Raw genomic sequence first — 18,457 nt, 5'->3', positions numbered from 1 at the left:
GGCCGGCGCCGGGGCGGTTGCTAGGCGGTGCGGGGGCAGGCCGCGGCGTGTCGGCGCCGCCATGGCGGCCTCGCCGGGCGCGGCGGCGGCGGACGGGCCGTGCGTGCTGTGCTGCGGCGAGCTGGAGGTGGTGGCGCTGGGCCGCTGCGACCACCCCATCTGCTACCGGTGCTCGGTGCGGATGCGGGCGCTGTGCGGCGTGCGGTACTGCGCCGTGTGCCGCGAGGAGCTGGGCCAGGTGAGGGGCCGCCGCCGGCAGGCCGCGCCGCGCCGCGCCGGGGGGAGGCCGGGGCCGCGCGGCCGCTCCCGTCCGCGGCGGAAGGGCGTGACGAAAACGGAGTGTACAGCGAATAATTCCTCTTTTTAAAATCCTTTTTTCTTTTTAAGCCGGCGAGGCTTGTTCTCTGGAGTTGGTCTGCGATGACCTCGCTCGCTCTGTCTTCTTTCTGATCTTGCTGAATTTCTGACCTGGTTTTAGGATTTAGGAAGGGGAGGGGAGAGGAAAGGGAACGTATGTTACATTCTGCCCGGGCTTGGCCGTGTCTTGCCTTGCGGAATATCATTCAGCACTTGCCCTTCAATTCCTGACAGTGTGAGCCTGTAGACTTAAAAACTAATATTGCCTTAGCTGTTTTTTTTTTCTTTTTGAAAGGTTTTTATTGTCTTCGTGGCCCACCAGTCCGTTCTTGCAGGCTATTGTAGAGTTTAGGAGTTGCTGTGTCAGGAGGCACTGCCTCCCCTGGACGGAGTGAAGGGTGGTCTGGCGTGGCGGTGAACTGTTGTGATGAACTTTTTTCCGGGATTTTTACAAAAGTAAATATTTATACGTGAAGTTGTTTTTGAAGAGCTGATGTGGAGAGAAACTAATGCCCCCAAAGGAAAGAATTAGTACTAGCTTTAAACAAAATAATATATTCTGATGGTGTAGGAAATGAAGTAAAACAAGTGTGCGTTTGGAGGGGTGTTCTGTCCCCCTCCCCCCCCCGGCAAAGGGAGAGCCTCCTAAATAAATAAACCACATTAGCTGCTTTTCATGTCCCTCAAATGACTGGAGAGACAGACACTCTTAGGCTGCGTGCTTGAGATCCTCAGACTTTGTGGAGGCCAGAAATGTTGATGTGTTTTTTATGCTGAACTGACTGGCACATGAGGAGCCTCTGTGTTCGGAAAGATATTCTGAACAGCAGATATGCTCCTGATCATCCTCTGAGGAGCTGCTGCTCTGCTTTTTGTATTGAAGGAAGAAGCAGGCTGTGATACTGCTATTCTTCCTTAACAGTCTATCTGTGATCCTAAGAGACACGCAGTTTTAATCTCAAGAGCTTTTCAATTTTGTAATAATTGCTTTATTATGTGGGCTGAACTTCAGTTCATTAAGTCATGTTTTTCTCTCATTTGTTAACTGTTTAAAATGATCCTTTTATTATAATTGTCTGAGGTCCTTTTTAATGTCCATTCTTTTTACCCTTGTCTTTAAGTACCACTATGATACTGTTCTGTCTGTTTACTCATCTCAGAAGAAAAAATAAGAGGAAAAAAAGCCATTGGAGCTGTGTGAATCATACCAAAAAAAGGCCTTGAATGGACTGAGTATATATGTAGGTTCCAAAACAGGTTTTGTTAATTTGCATAGTGTACATGGAATTAGAAGTGCACCACTACTAAATCTCAAGAGGTGTAATACTGATTAATGTAGACTGACCTGGTAAGTATAATAGCCTAATGTCAAAATGGTATAAAAATAACTATTAACATGACTACATCAGAGTAGCAAATGAAGAAGAGAGCAAGATATACTTGTTATGGTAATATGTGTGCTCAGTGATGCATAATTGCTGCTGTTAAGTTAGGAAGGATTACTTCACTCTGAAGTTAATTTAGGGCTTGGAGGGTCAGTGAATGTGCTTGTTACGTATGTATGTGAGATTGTTCTTGGAATTGTTATAGGAAGTTGTGTTGGTCTCCTGCGAAAAAAGCTGCTTTTCAGCAATGAATTCCTCCCTTCTAGAACTCACTTCAGGCTGAAACGAAATGTCTATAATTTCACTGAAACTCTTTCTTTTTTTTTTCTTTTTTTTTCTTATAGTTGGAATTAGACGTAGTTGACATCTCTGCAACTAACTTTGGTTTTTATTCTCTTTCTTCTGTTTTAAGGTTGACACTTCAGTTTGGCATTTTTTGTTTTGATTAATTTGCAATTAACCCCACTGTAAAGAAAGCTTAAAAAAAACACACACAAAAGACTTGTTCCAAGCTATTTCACCCCAGTGCGGGTAGGGGAGCAATTATTTTGTGATTTAACAAGATTAAGCTACGTACGTCTTAAATAATTACATTCTTTTGTTAAGGTTGTAAGTATTTCTAGATTTACAGTGTTCATTGCAACAACTGAAAGTTAATTACTGTATTTTGTTTTTTGTAAACCTATCTGAGCTGGCACAGGTAATTCAAGCTGTTTCATAAATGCTGCTGCTACCCCCAACATTTCCCGAATTAGGAATACATGTTGAAGCAGAACAGTGGCAGGTAGCTTCTGAAGAAGGACATAATGTAGCAAATCGCTGGGGTACCATAGGCGAGCTACTTGGAGGTCGGTAGGAGCAGTTGCCAACAACCAGGTTGTCTTATAAGGAATACATGGTACAAGTAATTTGAGAAGTGATGTAGTATTTTGTTTCTCACTTTCCTTGGTAGTTAGGGAAAGAGGAAATTGTTCTTTCCCAATCAGACTATGAGTAATGTCACTTAGCACTTTTGAAGTGTGAATTTTTGTGATCTCCTAGCAGGAGACAGGAAGGAGCTGAGTGTGGGACTCCAGACAGACATTTGCTGTGCAAGAGGCTGAATTGGTTGAAGATACTTACTCCTAGCACAGTTGTGGTAGCAAAACATGTCGTAAAAGAGTTCCTTCATCCAAAAGACTAGTCCAAAACCCCAAAATCAAGATAGTCCAATCCACGCTCATCTAATCTGACTCACTTGCTAGAAGCTGATTAAGGAGCAGTCACCATTGCTTTGCTGACAGTTGTGGTGACAGAGCTGGTGGGCAGTGACAAGCAGCAGGAGCTGGCACGGAGCTCTGGAAATGCTGTCCAAGCCTTAGGCTAGGAAGAGTTCCCTAAAAAATGAAGTTTGTGCCAAGGAGTTTGACTTGGAATCCCAAAGACTGTACAGCTCACATGTGCTCTCTCTTGTGTCATCTATAGGTTGTTTTTGGAAGAAAGCTTACATCTTTCTCAACAATAGCACTTAATCAGCTGCAGTACGAGAAGAAATATGACATCTATTTTACAGATGGAAATGTTTATACACTGTACAGGTAAATACTGAAATCCTTTCTGTAGTATATACCTAAAATGCCACATTCTTATCTATCTTACGTAAGAGGAAATGCATGGCTAAATAGAACAGTATGGTTTTGTTTTATGGAAATAGAGTGACTGTCATGCTGTGTACCTTAGTCACACTGCAATGCAAGTGGCTTTGGTAGGATGAGAGGCTGGAGCACCATGCTTGGTGTGAACTCTCAGGCCCAAGGTCAGCAAAGAGAGCAACTCAAGACTGGAATTCTAGTTGTTCAGATGCATAATATGGAAGTGTTGTTGCCAATGAAAAGTTGTTTTTTGCTTCTTTACCAAGAGCAAACTTGCTGAAAGCTTTTCCTTTCTTGCATGGCTGTTCTGTAACTTACTAAGAACAGTATTACTATTTCAGTTGTGTTTATTGCTGTGCTGTATAAAGGCTAATCAAAGGCAGTTGTATTGTACATTGCTTGCAAAGAAGAGCAACCTCTTCTTCCTACAAAAATCTTAATTCTACATGGATGAAGTAAAAAAACCCACAGAGTAAAAATGTGTCATCAGTATCATGTTTTTCAAATATTTTTCGTAACATGTTTAATTGGGAGGATTTAAATTTAATTAAAATCAGTTAAATGGAGAGAAAAGAAAAGAAGCAAAACAATGTAGTCAGCGATGCCTTTTTCTTAGAGACTTGTGCAATATGTCCAGCCTGATTTATGCTAAGATGGTAGCTTTGCATATATTTAGATATATTTGTAGCTTTGTGTGACTTCATATTTATGGAACTGGGCAGTGGGTTTAATTAGCTCAAAGCATATTGTGATTAATTATAAACCAGCTCTGAGAGTTACTTCTGATGTTTCTGGAGAGTTGCTGAGACTTCAGTTCCATGGGTAGCAATCAAGAGTGAGTTGGTGGGATCTTCCACTGAGACCAGTGCTCTGCTTTCAGCTGTTGTTGGGGATCATTGTACTAATTTTATGCTCTTTTGCTGTTATAATTCTCTGTCTCCTCTGTGTTTCATGTCATATTCTTCAGTTACTGACAGTTGAAAGCATAATTGGATGTGAATGTTGTATGAATTGGCTGAGTCTTCAATAAGCTAGAAGTCTGTTGCATGGACATATTACAGTCCAATCACAAGTTTTGTACTAGTAGCATATTACTTGCACAGTACCTATTCAGCTTTTCTCTTACAGTTCAAGCCTCTGTAATATGGTTCTGTTCTGTTCCTGACAGGTGAAAAAGTATCCTTGGAATAAAAAGGTCTCTAACCTCATTACAAATTGCTAGGGGAGCTATAAAAATGCAGCCTTCTGCCACTGATGGAATATTCACTTTTTGGTAAAGGTATAAGATTGCTGAGAGAGAATCGGTTAATTTTAATAAATCGTTCTTTGTCCCTTAGGAAGCTGCTGCAGCATGAATGCTCTTTATGTCCAGATGCAAGGCCATTCAATACTTTTGCAGATCTGGAACAGCATATGAGAAAGCAGCATGAACTCTTCTGTTGCAAACTCTGTGTTAAACACTTAAAGGTGAGCTAGCCCTTTATTTTAAGGTATGGGAAGAAGGGGTGCTTCCTTACATAAGCTGAAAAAGTATTTGGGGAGGTAGAAGGAAAAGGGTGGCTGAACAGCACCAATTTATTAAGTTTTCTCTGCCTGCCTGCAGTGAAACCAGTTGCTTCAGGTCTTTTTCCTTTTGTAAACTGATTGATGAAGGAGGCCTTAAGATTCTAAATGGATTATGTTTTAGATTAAACCCAACCAGATTAATAACCTTCTGAGGTTAACTCCACCCCACAAGTACCAAAGACCCGGCTTTCTGATAGGAAGCTAATCCTGACTTGTAGGCAGGCTTTCTTATAACTGTAACAATAGAGATTTGATGTCTATAAGACTTGTACCTGTAACAATTTTACAGAGTAAAACTGCAATTGAGAAAATATTCGGTGCCAGTTCAGAAAACAGTGTATCATGAAATACTAGTTTCCTCTCTGAGATCAGAATTGGCTTAGCATTTACAGTCAGCTCATATATAGGATGAAAATTCATCTTGCTGGCTTAATGAAATATAATTGTGTTTCATTATCTTGTTTATTTATTCAAAGCAAATTTCCTATATCTTAATATAATCAAAATGTTGATGTGATAGGAAGATGAAACCAGTTCAGATCACTGGAACAGGTTACCCAGAGAAGCTGTGGAGTCTCCTTCTCTGGAGATATTCAAAACCCGCCTGGACATGATCCTGTCTAACCTGCTCTAGGTGACCCTACTTGAGGGGGGTGGAGGGGTTGGACTAGATGGTCTTCAGAGGTCCCTTCCAACCTCAACCGTTCTGTGAAACCTCCTGTTGTCAATGTCTGAGGTTCACTGTGTTTGGTGTACCCAAGTAGAACATGACCAGAGGTAGTTTTAAAAGATTTCTTACAACCTGTTAAAGGTAAATACAGTTACTGGAAAGCTGAGTTGTCTCAGTCTGGAAAGGTGCTGTATCTTGAGCCTTTAAACTACTTACCTTGCTGTCACTGTTGTCTTCCTTTCTCACATCCTCTCTTTCCCTGCTCAAAAAAAAAAATCACTTAAAATGGCTGTTGTTATGTTGGTCAAAAAGGTGATGCTTTCTTATGCTCTGAAAGTCTGAATTTCATCTTTCCCTAGAGTAGAGTGCTTTTTCATATTTTTGAATTGCATGTCAGCCAAAACCAGCAGCTACTGTTAAATCAAGGCATGAGACTGCTAACCTGCCTCTGACTATTGTCAGCATTGCTTATTGTTACAGGAAGGAGTTTAATGCACAAGCAAGTATTTTTAGGACTCATTATACACGGTTTTGTGTATGTGTGTGTGTTCTCTGAAACTGATAAGTATAAAACTGGAGAAATGCATTAATGCATTTATCCTGTGGTGTCACAGTTGACTTTCACCAGTTGAATTGCAGGTTACTGCCAGAATTAGAAGGATCCAAAAGTGATCAAAGCGTTTGTTTGAATGAAGACTAATTCCGCTCTCCCCCTCTCTCCCCCCCACCCCGGTTAAGTTTCAGTGAACTGATTCGCCTCTTTCCTGTGGTAGGGCAACCATTAGAGCTAATTCAAGGGAAGTGGGCAGGGGAGGGCCAGACTGCTTTTTTTTTTTGGTTGTGATGTGCTTTTGGGTCTGGTTAAGAGCTGTTTCTGCAGTTAGCAAGAAGCTAGTTTATCATAATCTCTTTGAGGGAAAGCATAAACAATAGTAGAATTTGTTGCTTTTTAATTTCACATTACTGCAGAGACATTTTTAATTTGGAGAAATGCTGTCATACTGCTAGCAAGTACTGAAGTGTAGTTCTTAAACATGTTGAAGCTTCAGGCAGTCCACCATAGCTAAGCCAAACTGATCTGTTTCCAGAACAAGTTAATGTTCTTTATCTAAGCAAGAAATAGAGGATATCTGTTCTCCAGGATGTGTTGATGTTTTTGGCATCTTCATAACTCTTTCTACGAAAATAGCCTGTATTTTAGTAGGGATCGAATATTGGCTCATAATGTAAAATTTGTTCACTGAATCATATTGACTGTATGTGGCTATATAGGGTAGTTGCTGTTGGAGGAATGTAAAAAAGTTCGCTTCTATTTTGCATTTTTTTTTTCAAGTTTAAGTATGCAAGTACTATGTTTTCATAAACACATATATTTAGGCTTTTTCCACCAGAGATTGTGGGTTTTTTTAACATAATGTAACAAAATTTAATTGTGAAGAAAAAGTGAATTATTTTCTTTTCAATGTCTGAACTTAGTGAACTGCAAGTTAGATTTAATTTGGATGTATTGCTTGAATTTTGGCTCCTTTTCACTAAAGTTTTTGGGTGTCAATTGTGAAATTGCTGTTTTCTGAGGCTGGTCAAAGCAAATCTTACACTCTTACAGATGAAAAAGTTGTGCAGAACCTGGCTTATTCCACTTCGTTCTGTATTCACATGAAGTAATACATATATATATTTCTTAAGATTTTTACCTATGAACGGAAATGGTATTCTCGTAAGGACCTTGCCCGCCATCGAATCCATGGAGATCCAGATGACACCTCTCATCGTGGGCATCCCCTCTGTAAATTTTGTGATGAGCGTTATTTGGATAATGATGAGTTACTGAAACACCTAAGACGGGATCATTATTTTTGTCATTTCTGTGACTCTGATGGTGCTCAGGAATACTACAGGTTTGTGAAAGTGGCTTATTTCTCTTTCTGTAGCTTAACTTTTAAAGGAAATTTGTTTGGATCTATTTTCACTTTTGTGGAAAGTAATGCTTGAAGACAGAGGGCATGAATGTAAGCAGATTGGCTGTAGTCTATGTATTTTTATACTGAGTATAAGACTAATAATTCTGAAATTCCGTCTGTCTTTGATCTGTTGTTTCTCAAGCTGATGGCATCACTAGTCACTTCCTGTCTAGTTCTTATTTTAAAGCTTTCTTCATTAGCTGTGTGGTACATTAATTCTAATAGTCCAAAGCCTTTGTGCAAAGGAGATGAGAACAAATTTTCCTTTGAAATACATGTTTTATGCACTGCTGGATGTGATAATTATCATCCAGTAGGATTAGTTTAGGTTCTGAGGTCAGACATTAAGGTGTATGTCTATGCTGCACAGAAGTGGTTTCAGCTGGAGAACTCTCCTGGAGATAAAGGAAGAACCAACAGATAGGCTTGTCTTCATTCCATCTTGAAAAGAATAATTATGCAGCGTTAGCAGGATATATTGGGAAAGTTGCGACTCAGCCCCTTTTCTCTTTCCAGTGATTATGAATACCTTCGTGAACACTTCCGTGAAAAGCACTTCCTTTGTGAAGAGGGACGGTGCAGTACAGAACAGTTTACCCATGCTTTCCGCACAGAAATAGATTATAAAGCACACAAAACAGCCTGTCACAGCAAGAACAGGGCAGAGGCCAGGCAGAACCGGCAAATAGACCTTCAATTTAACTATGCTCCTAGGCATCAGAGGAGGAACGAGGGTAAGTGGGACGGGGGGGAATGAGATTTACAAAAAAGTATTCATGGGAAAATGAGAGTGAATGATTTTAAGGGCTGATGTTCTGTTTCCATTTGCTTTTGCTTGAATTAGTTATATTGCAGGTGATAGAAAGCAGGGATGAAGGTGGAGCATGAGATCCGAGCAGTGTATCCGCTTAGGAGTGCAGAGATTGACATACATGCAAACTTCTGTTCTATGTGGAACTCTTTGTAGAGGTCTCTGCACACAAAAATGAAATTACTTAGAACTCGCATCACAGGTTACAGTGTGTGGAATGCATATACTGCAAAATACGTTTTCATGTATCACTCCTGAAGGTGTTATGGACCACATAATCATCAAGATGAAAGAAATCAATATAGATTTGTTTATACCTTTTTTTCTTTTTCAACCTTTTTCAGGCATAGTGTGATGCCCAGATTAGAGAAATAACTTTTGAGACTGATCAACCATCCCTCCTGTTTAGGTGTTATAGGTGGAGAGGACTATGAAGAAGTGGACAGGTTTAACAGGCAAGGGAGGTCAGGCAGACTTGGAGGCCGAGGAAGTCAGCAAAACAGAAGAGGCAGCTGGAGATACAAGAGGTGAGTAGCACAAATCTTGTAGATTTTTATTGCTGCTTACTGCTGTTTCTTAATTACCACTTAATGATGTTTCGGTAGGATAGTAGGAGAGAAGTGAGTAGAAAACCTGGAAACTTCTGTAGTGGATCCTTAGCTGAGGTCAGAGGTGGCTTTCAGTCTAAGCCTGTGTACTGACTGCATGCTTGGTCAAAGTGAAATCAATTTTGTGTGAAGTTTCAGCTCTCTGGACTTACCTGAGGAAACGAACGATGTAATCTTCAACAAGTGGGTTAACTAAGCTCAGAATACTACATTAATTTGCAGCAACTGTTTTTTGTACTAACTTTTCTAAGTAGAATTTTCTGAAGTAAGTGACAAGCCTTTGCAGGTTTAATGGACTTTTTGGTCTGGGTAATCATGAAGCTGCTATTCTAAGGACCATGCTTTTCATTGAACTAACAGATCTCTGTGTGGCCAGACTGAGTGCTTTGGAAAAAGAAGAGGGTTAAGTATTGATATGAAATTTTGCATTTATATGTCTTTCATCCACACAAGACCTGAGTGCTTTATACATACTGCACATCTATTTTTCTTCTTTTCTTGCTGGACAGTTGGATGGTTCATTACTGATAATTCACTGGGGAAAAAATCCATCTCCAAGCACCTTATACATCAGTGTCGCATGTGAATCGTGCATGTGTTGAGAGTTCATGACAAATCATATTTCAAAAAGTTGCTTCAACCTACAGATAAGATTTTCATATATTTGAAAATGAATGGGAGAGACAAGTGTCCTCATGCATCCTTACTACTGTCTCTCGCAGTTCACTCGGGTCTACTCTGTACTGAATTTTTTATCACCACGTGTAGAACTTGCAAATCCAGGGGTTGAATGTTGCCTGTCTCACCAGACCGCGCTGGGGGTGTATCGGAGAAGTGGGTTTGTTTCAGCCTTCTCAGCAGGTGGCAGCACAAGCCAGGGAATGTCACTGGGATGTGACACTGGCGAGGTGAGAGCTGGAGAGAGACAAAGGTGCTTACTAATCCTTGCTGTTTTACCAAGAAAGTCTGTACTGTCCTCTAGGGAAGAAGAAGACAGAGACATTGCAGCAGCAGTCAGGGCATCTGTTGCAGCTAAACGGCAAGAAGAGAAAAAACGGGTAGAAGATAAAGATGACAGCAGCAGCAAAGGTAAAAAGGAGGACTTGAGGGATTCAGAAGTACCCAGCTCCAAACGTGTGCCAAAGTCTTCAAATGAAGTTACAGGTTAGTGCTGAACATGCCCTGCAGATTCAGGGAGGCATGACTGGTCAGGAGATCAGCCTGGCAAAGGTGTGAATCGACACGTAATATTTTCAAAAGCTAGTGAATATAGAGAGAGCTGTGGAGGATCTTAATGCCGCAACACTCATCTGCACTGAAATGTGTCAGAGTGCACTAGGATTTGTGCAGCACGTTATTCTGAAAGAGGAGATGGGCAGAAATATTAAATGCAATATTAAATGCCATTTCCTACATGCAAGAGCTGATTTGTTGTGGTGCTTGCTTGAGCTAAATATCCCTTTTGTTAGGAAGAAGTTATTCCCAGTAAAAGTCTGTAACTGATGGAAGCAAGATTTGACTTGTTTCAACTTGGGTCCAGTTTGGGGACAGATATATATGATGCAGTGGTCTTTCCACTGTTAACTGTTCCAACAGTAGATTTCAAGTTAAAGGTTATGCTTTAATTATGAATTGAAACAGCTGAGAGCTCTAGTTAGTTTATGGGCACAGCTCAGTTGGGGATGACGGACAAGGTTATCTCCCCCAGCTGCATACCCAGCTCTTGCTGCATGCGTGTCTAAACTGTTTTCAGTCTGTCCCTGAACTGCTGCAGCACTGCATTTTAAGGCAAATCCAAATTGAGAGTAATTTATATTTAAATGCTGTACTGTAAACTGCCCGAGAGCTTATTGCTGAGCAGCTTGGGCATCTCCATAGCAGAGGTATAATAAACAGCTTGGAGGAGCTTCCCAAGTGAAGCTATTTTCATTCCTCAATCCAAGCGCTTAGGCTCAGATGAGCATCCTAAACCAGTGCAGACAACCAAGTGCTAACTTCTGAGGCATGGAGCAGACAGCTGGGGCAGTAACATCTTAGTCTCTTGAGGATTCCCTCAGAACGCCCTTGTTAACCAATGTTTTGCTCATGTTTAAGTATCATGGACTTGCCATATGCTAACCAGCGTGCAGTGACATAATGGTGAATGCAGTTAATTGAAGGAAATAGTGACATATGGATTTAAATTGTCCTTTTGGAATGTCAGTTAATGACATCATCAGCTGCAGAAAATAGGACTTGCTAATGCTGATGTGATGTTCAGAAATAGCTTTCATTTTGAAATGAATGGATTTTGGTTGAAAACATCTCTTTGGTCTTTTTTTCAATACTCCAAAAGAAGCAGCTGCTAATGGTGCTTTATGCCAAGATGACTTTCCAGCAATTGGTTCAGCAGTGGGACCTCTACAAGGGTAAGTTTGTGCAAGGCTGCAGCAATGAGAAAAATGAGTTAAAAGCTTGTTCAAGGTTTGTATTTTTTGCAGAAAATAATTTTACACATCATTTTGACTGCAAATGATTCTTCCTCTTCCCCTCTTTTACTTTGAACTTTGATTCTGCTTGTCTCTTGCATGACAAAGCATAGTCTGTTCTTTGAGTGGTTTCAGAGAAATTCTCAACATCGTTTGTTCCAGTAATTTTTAACTTTATAGTTTATCTTGATGGAACTGTATATTTTGGGTTGTAAAATGTATCATCTCCTTAAATTGGTGATTATTAGAATAGAGTCTTTGCAAGGTGTGGCAGCTAGACTGGCCCCCTGCCCCTCTCCCCAAAACCTGCGTACAGTTTCTTGGTCAAGGTAAGATGTACGAAGACAGAACTGATAACACAGCAAGGCCAGTGTGACTTCTTTGAGGAAACTCGTTTCAGACGCAGTTGATAAGCCTGAGTACATTTTCATCCTGTTAACTGTTATGGCAATTGTGACACCCCGAGTGATAGTTTGAGGAAGACTGCAGTCAGGAATTCAGCTCGTTCTGCTTGTTGGAGTTGCGTTGCCTCCGTAGCATCGGTTTAAGTTAGTGTATTTTTCCTTTCTCGCAGCTCTGCCCAGCTAGCACCAGTTAAGCTTAAAGAAGAAGATTTCCCAAGCTTGTCATCTTCTGCAGCACCCACCATCTCTTCTGGGATGTCTTTGACATATACAGCTACTGCAAAGAAAACAGCTTTTCAAGAGGAAGATTTTCCAGCTCTAGTGTCCAAAATGAGGCCTAACAACAAAACAGTAACTAACATCACATCTGCATGGAGCAACGGTTCTAATAAAAGTGTGGTCAAAGCCATTAGTAGCCCCAGTGCAAACCAGATAGCCAAAAAGCCACCCTCCTTGAATAGCAGTAAAGGAAGTAAGAAGAGCAATAAACTCTCTCAGTCAGATGATGAAGACAGTGGCAGTGGCTTGACAACCCAAGAGATCAGAAACACCCCAACAATGTTTGATGTATCGTCCTTGCTGGCAGCTTCTACCTCACAAACTTTTACAAAAGTGAGCAAGAAAAAGAAGATGGGGGTTGAGAAGCAGAGACCGTCCTCCCCAAACCTCTTACAGGATACATCCTTTCCCAGGTCATCTCTTGAAAAGTTGCCAGAAGCAGAACAGACATCAAATGTCTGTTCTGCTCTTCAAGCCAGTGACAGATCTGCAACTGTTACGAACGGTCATTTGGAAAAATCATTAGCAATCTGTAGTACACCCAAAGAGCCCCCTGGCCTTAAAAAGCCCACAGTGACTAACCAATGCCCTTTACCTCAGGAAGACTTCCCAGCTCTTGGGAGCTCAGGATCAGCTAGAATGCCACCTCCACCAGGTAAGTGCTACAGGGCACAGTCAGCCTTGTTTGGTTGTAGCTTAGAGAAATGTAGCATGTGGCACATGGAAGAGAAGTACAAACTGCTCCTTCTGGCTGCCATGCGAAGAGCAGTTCTGGCACATGGTTAGTGTTTGCATTTGAAAAAAGGCTTCGTGGGCAACTTCAATTCTCTTGAATGTTCTCTGTAAAACACTGTTGAAGTGGTTGCAGTGTTAGAACACCTTTGCTCCGTGCAGTCACGGGTGTCTGCTCTCTGGGAGTGGCTCGTGGATGAGCAGCCACTCACTGCTTTTCTGATGAGTAGCGTATGTGTGTTTTCATATTTTAAGATCTAGCCTGGAAGCTCCTGTGGGCATTCTCTTTAACTGAGACCAGTACCTACTGGCACTGCTGCACTGACAGTTGGCTTGCTTGGTCACTTTTGTTCTGTGTTTGCAAAGATGTATCGCCCGTGCTTTCAGTGGTACCACGTTCTTGTAAAACTGGAGTAACATAGCAACAAGTGCAACCTAAAGTGGTTTTAATGAAAGTAGCATCACATCAGGAGATGCTTGCACAGTATTTTATTCTGTAGTGCTCTGCAGATACTGCTAGGTGGAGTCAGCTATAGCTTATGTGATGTCTAGTGCTGTTGTGACTTCTGGAGTGATTTCAGTTCATTTTAATAATGTAAAAATATCTTTTGTCATGAGTTTTAGTGTTTTTTAAATAATTTTCCTAAAGCTTTTCTGTAAAGTAATACCAGCTCTGTGAAGTATTTCTTGACTTGACTGTTAAAGCAACAGATTCCTACCTCTTTAATTTTAGGTTTCTTTAAATACAGTGATTTGTGTTGCTGACTCTTACTCCTTGGTGCTTCTGGAGAGTACATCAGACTGTCGGTGTCAATTTTAGATGGTAGTATATGGGTACTGCAGATATGTGTTATAACTTCCTGCCTGTTTTCTGCCTTCGTTTAGGCTTTAACACTGTGGTGCTATTAAAGAGTCCTCCTCCACCTCCAGGACTGTCGGTGCCTGTTAGCAAACCCCCTCCAGGTTTTGCTGTTATTCCATCCACCAATGTCCCTGAACCTGTCACTACATCTTTGAAAGAGTAAGTAAAGGTGCTTTGAATTAATGTTACTTTATGCATATTGCGTCTCAGTTCTGTCATATAGGCTTCAGATGAAGCATGTAGTACTCGGAAGGGATTATTCTAAACGGCTGTTAGGGCAGAGGCCATCCACATAACAAAGACAAGACCAAACTGAGATCTCTGTTGTAGAGTCCTGTAGCCATTGCAGGCTGAGTTCAGGAGAGTTGGGTAAAAGTCGGCACAAATGTACATTTGGATGAAAGTCTGAGGAAACAAAACATGCAGCTTGGCAGTTGAGGTTTCTCTTCTAGATTTATTTGGAAAACTGCAGTTTGAACATATTTCTTAACCTTGCCATTGATTCTCTCTGAGTCTCAGAAGCAAGATGCTGAAGCATGCTTTTTTTGGTAACCTCTAGATGCTTTCATTGCTCTGATCTTCCAGAAGTTGGTGTCTTTGGCTGGCATCCTTCTGGGCTGGGAAGATGAGCTTATGGGAAAGGGGAAAATACATAGAAGTTTAATACAGATGTCTTCATTAATCTGTTCTGCTTTATTCATAGTGTGGATCTGGTCTTTTTTGCTCATGTTGTTATTAGTAAATCTGACTTACAAAAAAAGCTAGTCAAGACTGTTAAGTTTGCATTTTAAATATCTGGAGTCAGATACACTAGCCCTGTGGGATGCATTTCAACATCTCATCAAAAAAAATAAAAATAATATATATATATGCTGCTAGTAGTAATTGCTTGTCAAATTGGTGGAGCAAGAGTGTATCTTACAGAAAAGTATCTCCGTTTAACATACACACAATCTGTAGTGTCTTTCTATAACATGGAATACTGTCAGATTCACTTTTTTTTTTTTTTCCTCCCTCCCCTAAATGCAGGCCAAAATCCTATCATGGATCATACTTGATACCTGAAAACTTTCAGCAAAGGAACATTCAGCTAATACAATCTATTAAAGAATTTCTTCAAAGTGATGAGTCTAAGTTCAATAAATTTAAAACTCATTCTGGGCAATTCAGACAGGTGAGTCAGCAAGAACTGTGGGATTCCTGAGAACTGTGTTAGTTCGTGTAGTGCAGTTGTCACAGTTTGCTATCACCAAATGGACTAGATGGAGATTTTTTTCTTTTCTTTGCCACTGTAGTGGTAGTCTTCTCTAGTGTTGAGATAGCAAAAAAAAAAAAAAAAAAAAAACAGAATGATGCGATCTGGAAGAAAGGAATTGAATCCTTTTATAGGCCAGTGAAATAGTTGTTGTTTTCTCATTTCTAATTATGCTAATTCTCTTTTTCACTGAAGGGTCTGATTTCTGCAGCACAGTATTACAAAAGTTGCCGAGACCTACTTGGGGATAACTTCAAGAAAATCTTTAATGAGTTGTTGGTGTTGTTGCCGGACACAGTTAAGCAACAAGAACTGCTTTCTGCGCACAATGATTTCAGAATCAAGGAAAAGCAAAGCTCAAACAAACCGAAGAAGAACAAGAAGAATGTTTGGCAAACAGACTCCAGCTCTGACCTCGACTGCTGCATCTGCCCAACATGTAAGCAAGTGCTAACTCAGCAGGACGTTGTCACCCATAAATCTTTGCATATTGAGGACGAGGAATTCCCTTCTTTACAGGCAATCAGCAGAATAATCAGTTAGCTTTCCTGAAGACCAATAAAACAAGTCTCAACCTATGAATATGCACTTTTTGGAATGAGGTTTGGCAGTGTAGTGTGGCTGAGAGCTGGTGCCAGCTGAGTAGTAATACACAGGTAACTGTTAGAGAGCTCTCTCAGTGCTGTTCGTAAATACTCTGCAAAGGGATCACTGGACTGCGCCGTAGCTAATTAACATCCAAAGTCTGAGCTTCCGAAATGCCTGAGTAGAATTAGGCTGAAACTGCAGGGTGGGGAGGCAGGGGGCCACCTTTCTCCTGCAACATGCAATAGCTGAGAAAATACTTTCTGATCTGAAGATTGACAGGGGACACAATAGGGAAATAAGCATTTAGTTTTGTTTCTTCTTTCTTTTTTGGAGGGTTAGGGGGAGCTTTTGAGTCATTGGAATGAATAGAAGCAAAAGTAGCTTCCTTCATATTCTGATTTTGTGCTTTTTTTTTTTGGTGACTATGAAGATCAAGGTAGTCAGAGGTGCAAAGGTGCAGAAAAGGAAAAGATGATACTCACTGGTGAATAAGACCATTACAATTTTGTGTCTGTAAACATTGGGCTGCTCATATAGCAAAGAATATTCCTGTCTGAAACCTGAATTAATTATACTACTTGAAGAATTGGACTGATCTGTGTGATTAGTTGAACGTGAGATTTGAAGTTGCCTCTAACCTTTTACGTAATCATGTTCCTTAAAGAAACTTATTTTGTAGCACTGCATGTAGAATAATAATGTTAAGGCTTTACTTTCTGTAAAGCACACTTCATTCACAGTAATTTTATTTAATGACTGCCATATTTCTAATTTCTTGGACGTATTAATGGTGGTAGCTCAAAACAACAGCATATTGGGACATTAAATGCTGCTGATCACTGACCATGTTTAGCTGCAGTGCCTTTAAGTGCATTTATCTGTTTACAGTGGTCTGCACTAACAAGCATAACTTGTTCAGATTGTATGGAGTGTTTACATCCTTGGTGATAATGGTCTGCAATAGCTTTGATTATGTTGCTTGGCATCTATAAATTCCACCTCTAGGAGATGAGAGGGGAAACTTAAATATTTTGAAGGAATTCCTCCAGCAGCAGCAATGACATGATGGAGTGACAAGACTCCTCCCTGTGGTGCACTTCCCATAGCTGTAACTCAGAGTGTCTGAGTCTCACCCATCCTGGCAGACCAGATCTAGCTATTTTTCACATGTAGGCGTAAAAGAAATTAATTTATGTAATTTTTTAATGAAAAAACACTGCTTTTATATAAGCATCATTTCTATGAAACTGAGCTCAAGCTATTACTGAAGAGCTAGTCCTGGCTACAGAAAGTTTTTCTTGCCTTATACTTAGTTTGCTTGCTCTCAGGCTGCAAAGTGCTTTTGGTTTCTTTTCCAAATATTTGAGACTGTTTTGAATACCTGAATGTGTCTAGGCCTCGCAGGGGCCAGGCTACATGCCCTGAAATGTGGGCAGGGAACATTATTTGGCTGCATGGCTGTTTATAAAATGCATGAAAACATGACAAGTAGTAATGCTTCTGTATTACTGTTCCTAATTTGAGTCCGGTTCCTCTGGACAGAGCTGGCTTTCAGGCCCATCACACTACAGCTTCTGCGCTCACATTTTGATGCCAGCTGCCCTAAGGCATCTAGTGCGCAATTGCTCCACAATGTAAATGATTTTATCTGTCTCTTCCTTTGATTTATAAAGTTCAGAGGAAATGAAATACATATTCTCTGAAGGAGCATCTTCTGTCTTCCCTTTACTTTCAGTTAATTTCTTCTGTATTATCAGACATGTAGTTAGTTCCTACCTAGTGGGTTGAGAACTGGAAGTGCTGCTTTAAGTTTCCTGGAGGTGGTGGTTCTCTTTGGCCTGATGATGCAGTTTCTTTGTTCCCTGTGCTCACCTGGTTAAATAAAATATTACTCAATTTTTTCAGGCCGCTTCTATTTGTTTTTAACTCTTTATTGAAAATAAGTTGCAGTTACTACACAGACACTAAAATACATAATCACAGGATGTTCTCTCAAAAGATATTTTTATATATATACAAAAGTTGTAAACATTTTTAACTTATTTCCATACACAGTCCACTTTTATAGTATAATGCACATAAGATTAGTAACAACTGCAACTCCTTGAAGCGGTCTGCCTATACAGAGGTATCTGGAAAAAAAAACCCACTTAAATTGCAAGCCACATTTGGTATCAGTTTGATATTAAAACTCTTAAAGAATCTGAGGTTTAAATGTATATTGCAACAAAATACAGGCAGCTGAACTTGGGTTTCAAGTTGATTATAGTGAAGGCCAGTTTTAAGCCTCAAATACTGGGGGAGGGTCTTCTGATGCAGCTTCAAAAATGCTCTCTAGAAAAAATACTGTGAATAAAACTGCATGGGACTAAACTATCTGTTCTCCCCAGCACGTTTCGAGGGCGGAGAGAGACTGGGAGGGAGTTTGCAAATATATACAGTAGTTTCAGTACAGAGAGAAATACCGATTGCTAAAAGGTAATGATGTGATTCACTAATGAAGAGACAATGACCACAGTTAGCTTAACTTTGTTCAAATGCAGCAGAAGAGAACTAAGAATTAGCTACCGTTGCAAGATCTGGGATTTTTGCAGGGACAGAGACTGGTATGAACTACCCACAGTCTTTTTTTTAATAAAAAAAAAAAAAAAAAGAAAAAGGGAATACTGCTTGTCGCTTACTCTTAAAACGTGAGCTGATTTTTAACGCTGCTGTGTAGCTATCTGTAATTTGCCTGATGGGAAACTGATCTTACACAGCATCTTGGCAAAAATGAGCAAAATCCAAGTGATGTCAATCCAGTGTCTGCGACATCACTTAAAGGCAGAGAAGTTCTGCTCAAAATGCATAAAATGCATGAAATTTAGAGACATATAGTTA

The 18,457-nt window shown here is 40.4% G+C and overlaps 1 protein-coding gene across 2 annotated transcripts; it reads left to right on the top strand.

The window, feature by feature from the left end:
* The first annotated feature begins 58 nt into the window (after positions 1 to 58).
* ZNF598 (zinc finger protein 598, E3 ubiquitin ligase) lies at positions 59 to 17,481 on the top strand. 2 transcript variants are annotated; one of them, XM_062588337.1, is made up of 12 exons: positions 59 to 238; positions 3,207 to 3,319; positions 4,711 to 4,840; positions 7,296 to 7,507; positions 8,087 to 8,304; positions 8,791 to 8,908; positions 9,972 to 10,153; positions 11,328 to 11,397; positions 12,032 to 12,795; positions 13,758 to 13,893; positions 14,764 to 14,908; positions 15,185 to 17,481. In XM_062588337.1, exons 1-12 carry the CDS (start codon positions 62 to 64, stop codon positions 15,530 to 15,532), a joined length of 2,613 nt encoding a protein of 870 aa, XP_062444321.1. In that variant the 5' UTR covers positions 59 to 61; the 3' UTR covers positions 15,533 to 17,481. The 2 variants fall into 2 exon arrangements, with proteins under 2 accessions (XP_062444321.1, XP_062444320.1); XM_062588336.1 differs by having other exon boundaries at positions 11,325 to 11,397.
* The last annotated feature ends 976 nt before the right edge of the window (positions 17,482 to 18,457 follow it).

This window comes from Rhea pennata, chromosome 15 (assembly GCF_028389875.1).
Source record: "Rhea pennata isolate bPtePen1 chromosome 15, bPtePen1.pri, whole genome shotgun sequence".
NCBI classification, from domain to species: domain Eukaryota; kingdom Metazoa; phylum Chordata; class Aves; order Rheiformes; family Rheidae; genus Rhea; species Rhea pennata.
Note: the sequence above shows the minus strand (reverse complement) of the source record. Positions and strands in the feature narration are given on the sequence as shown.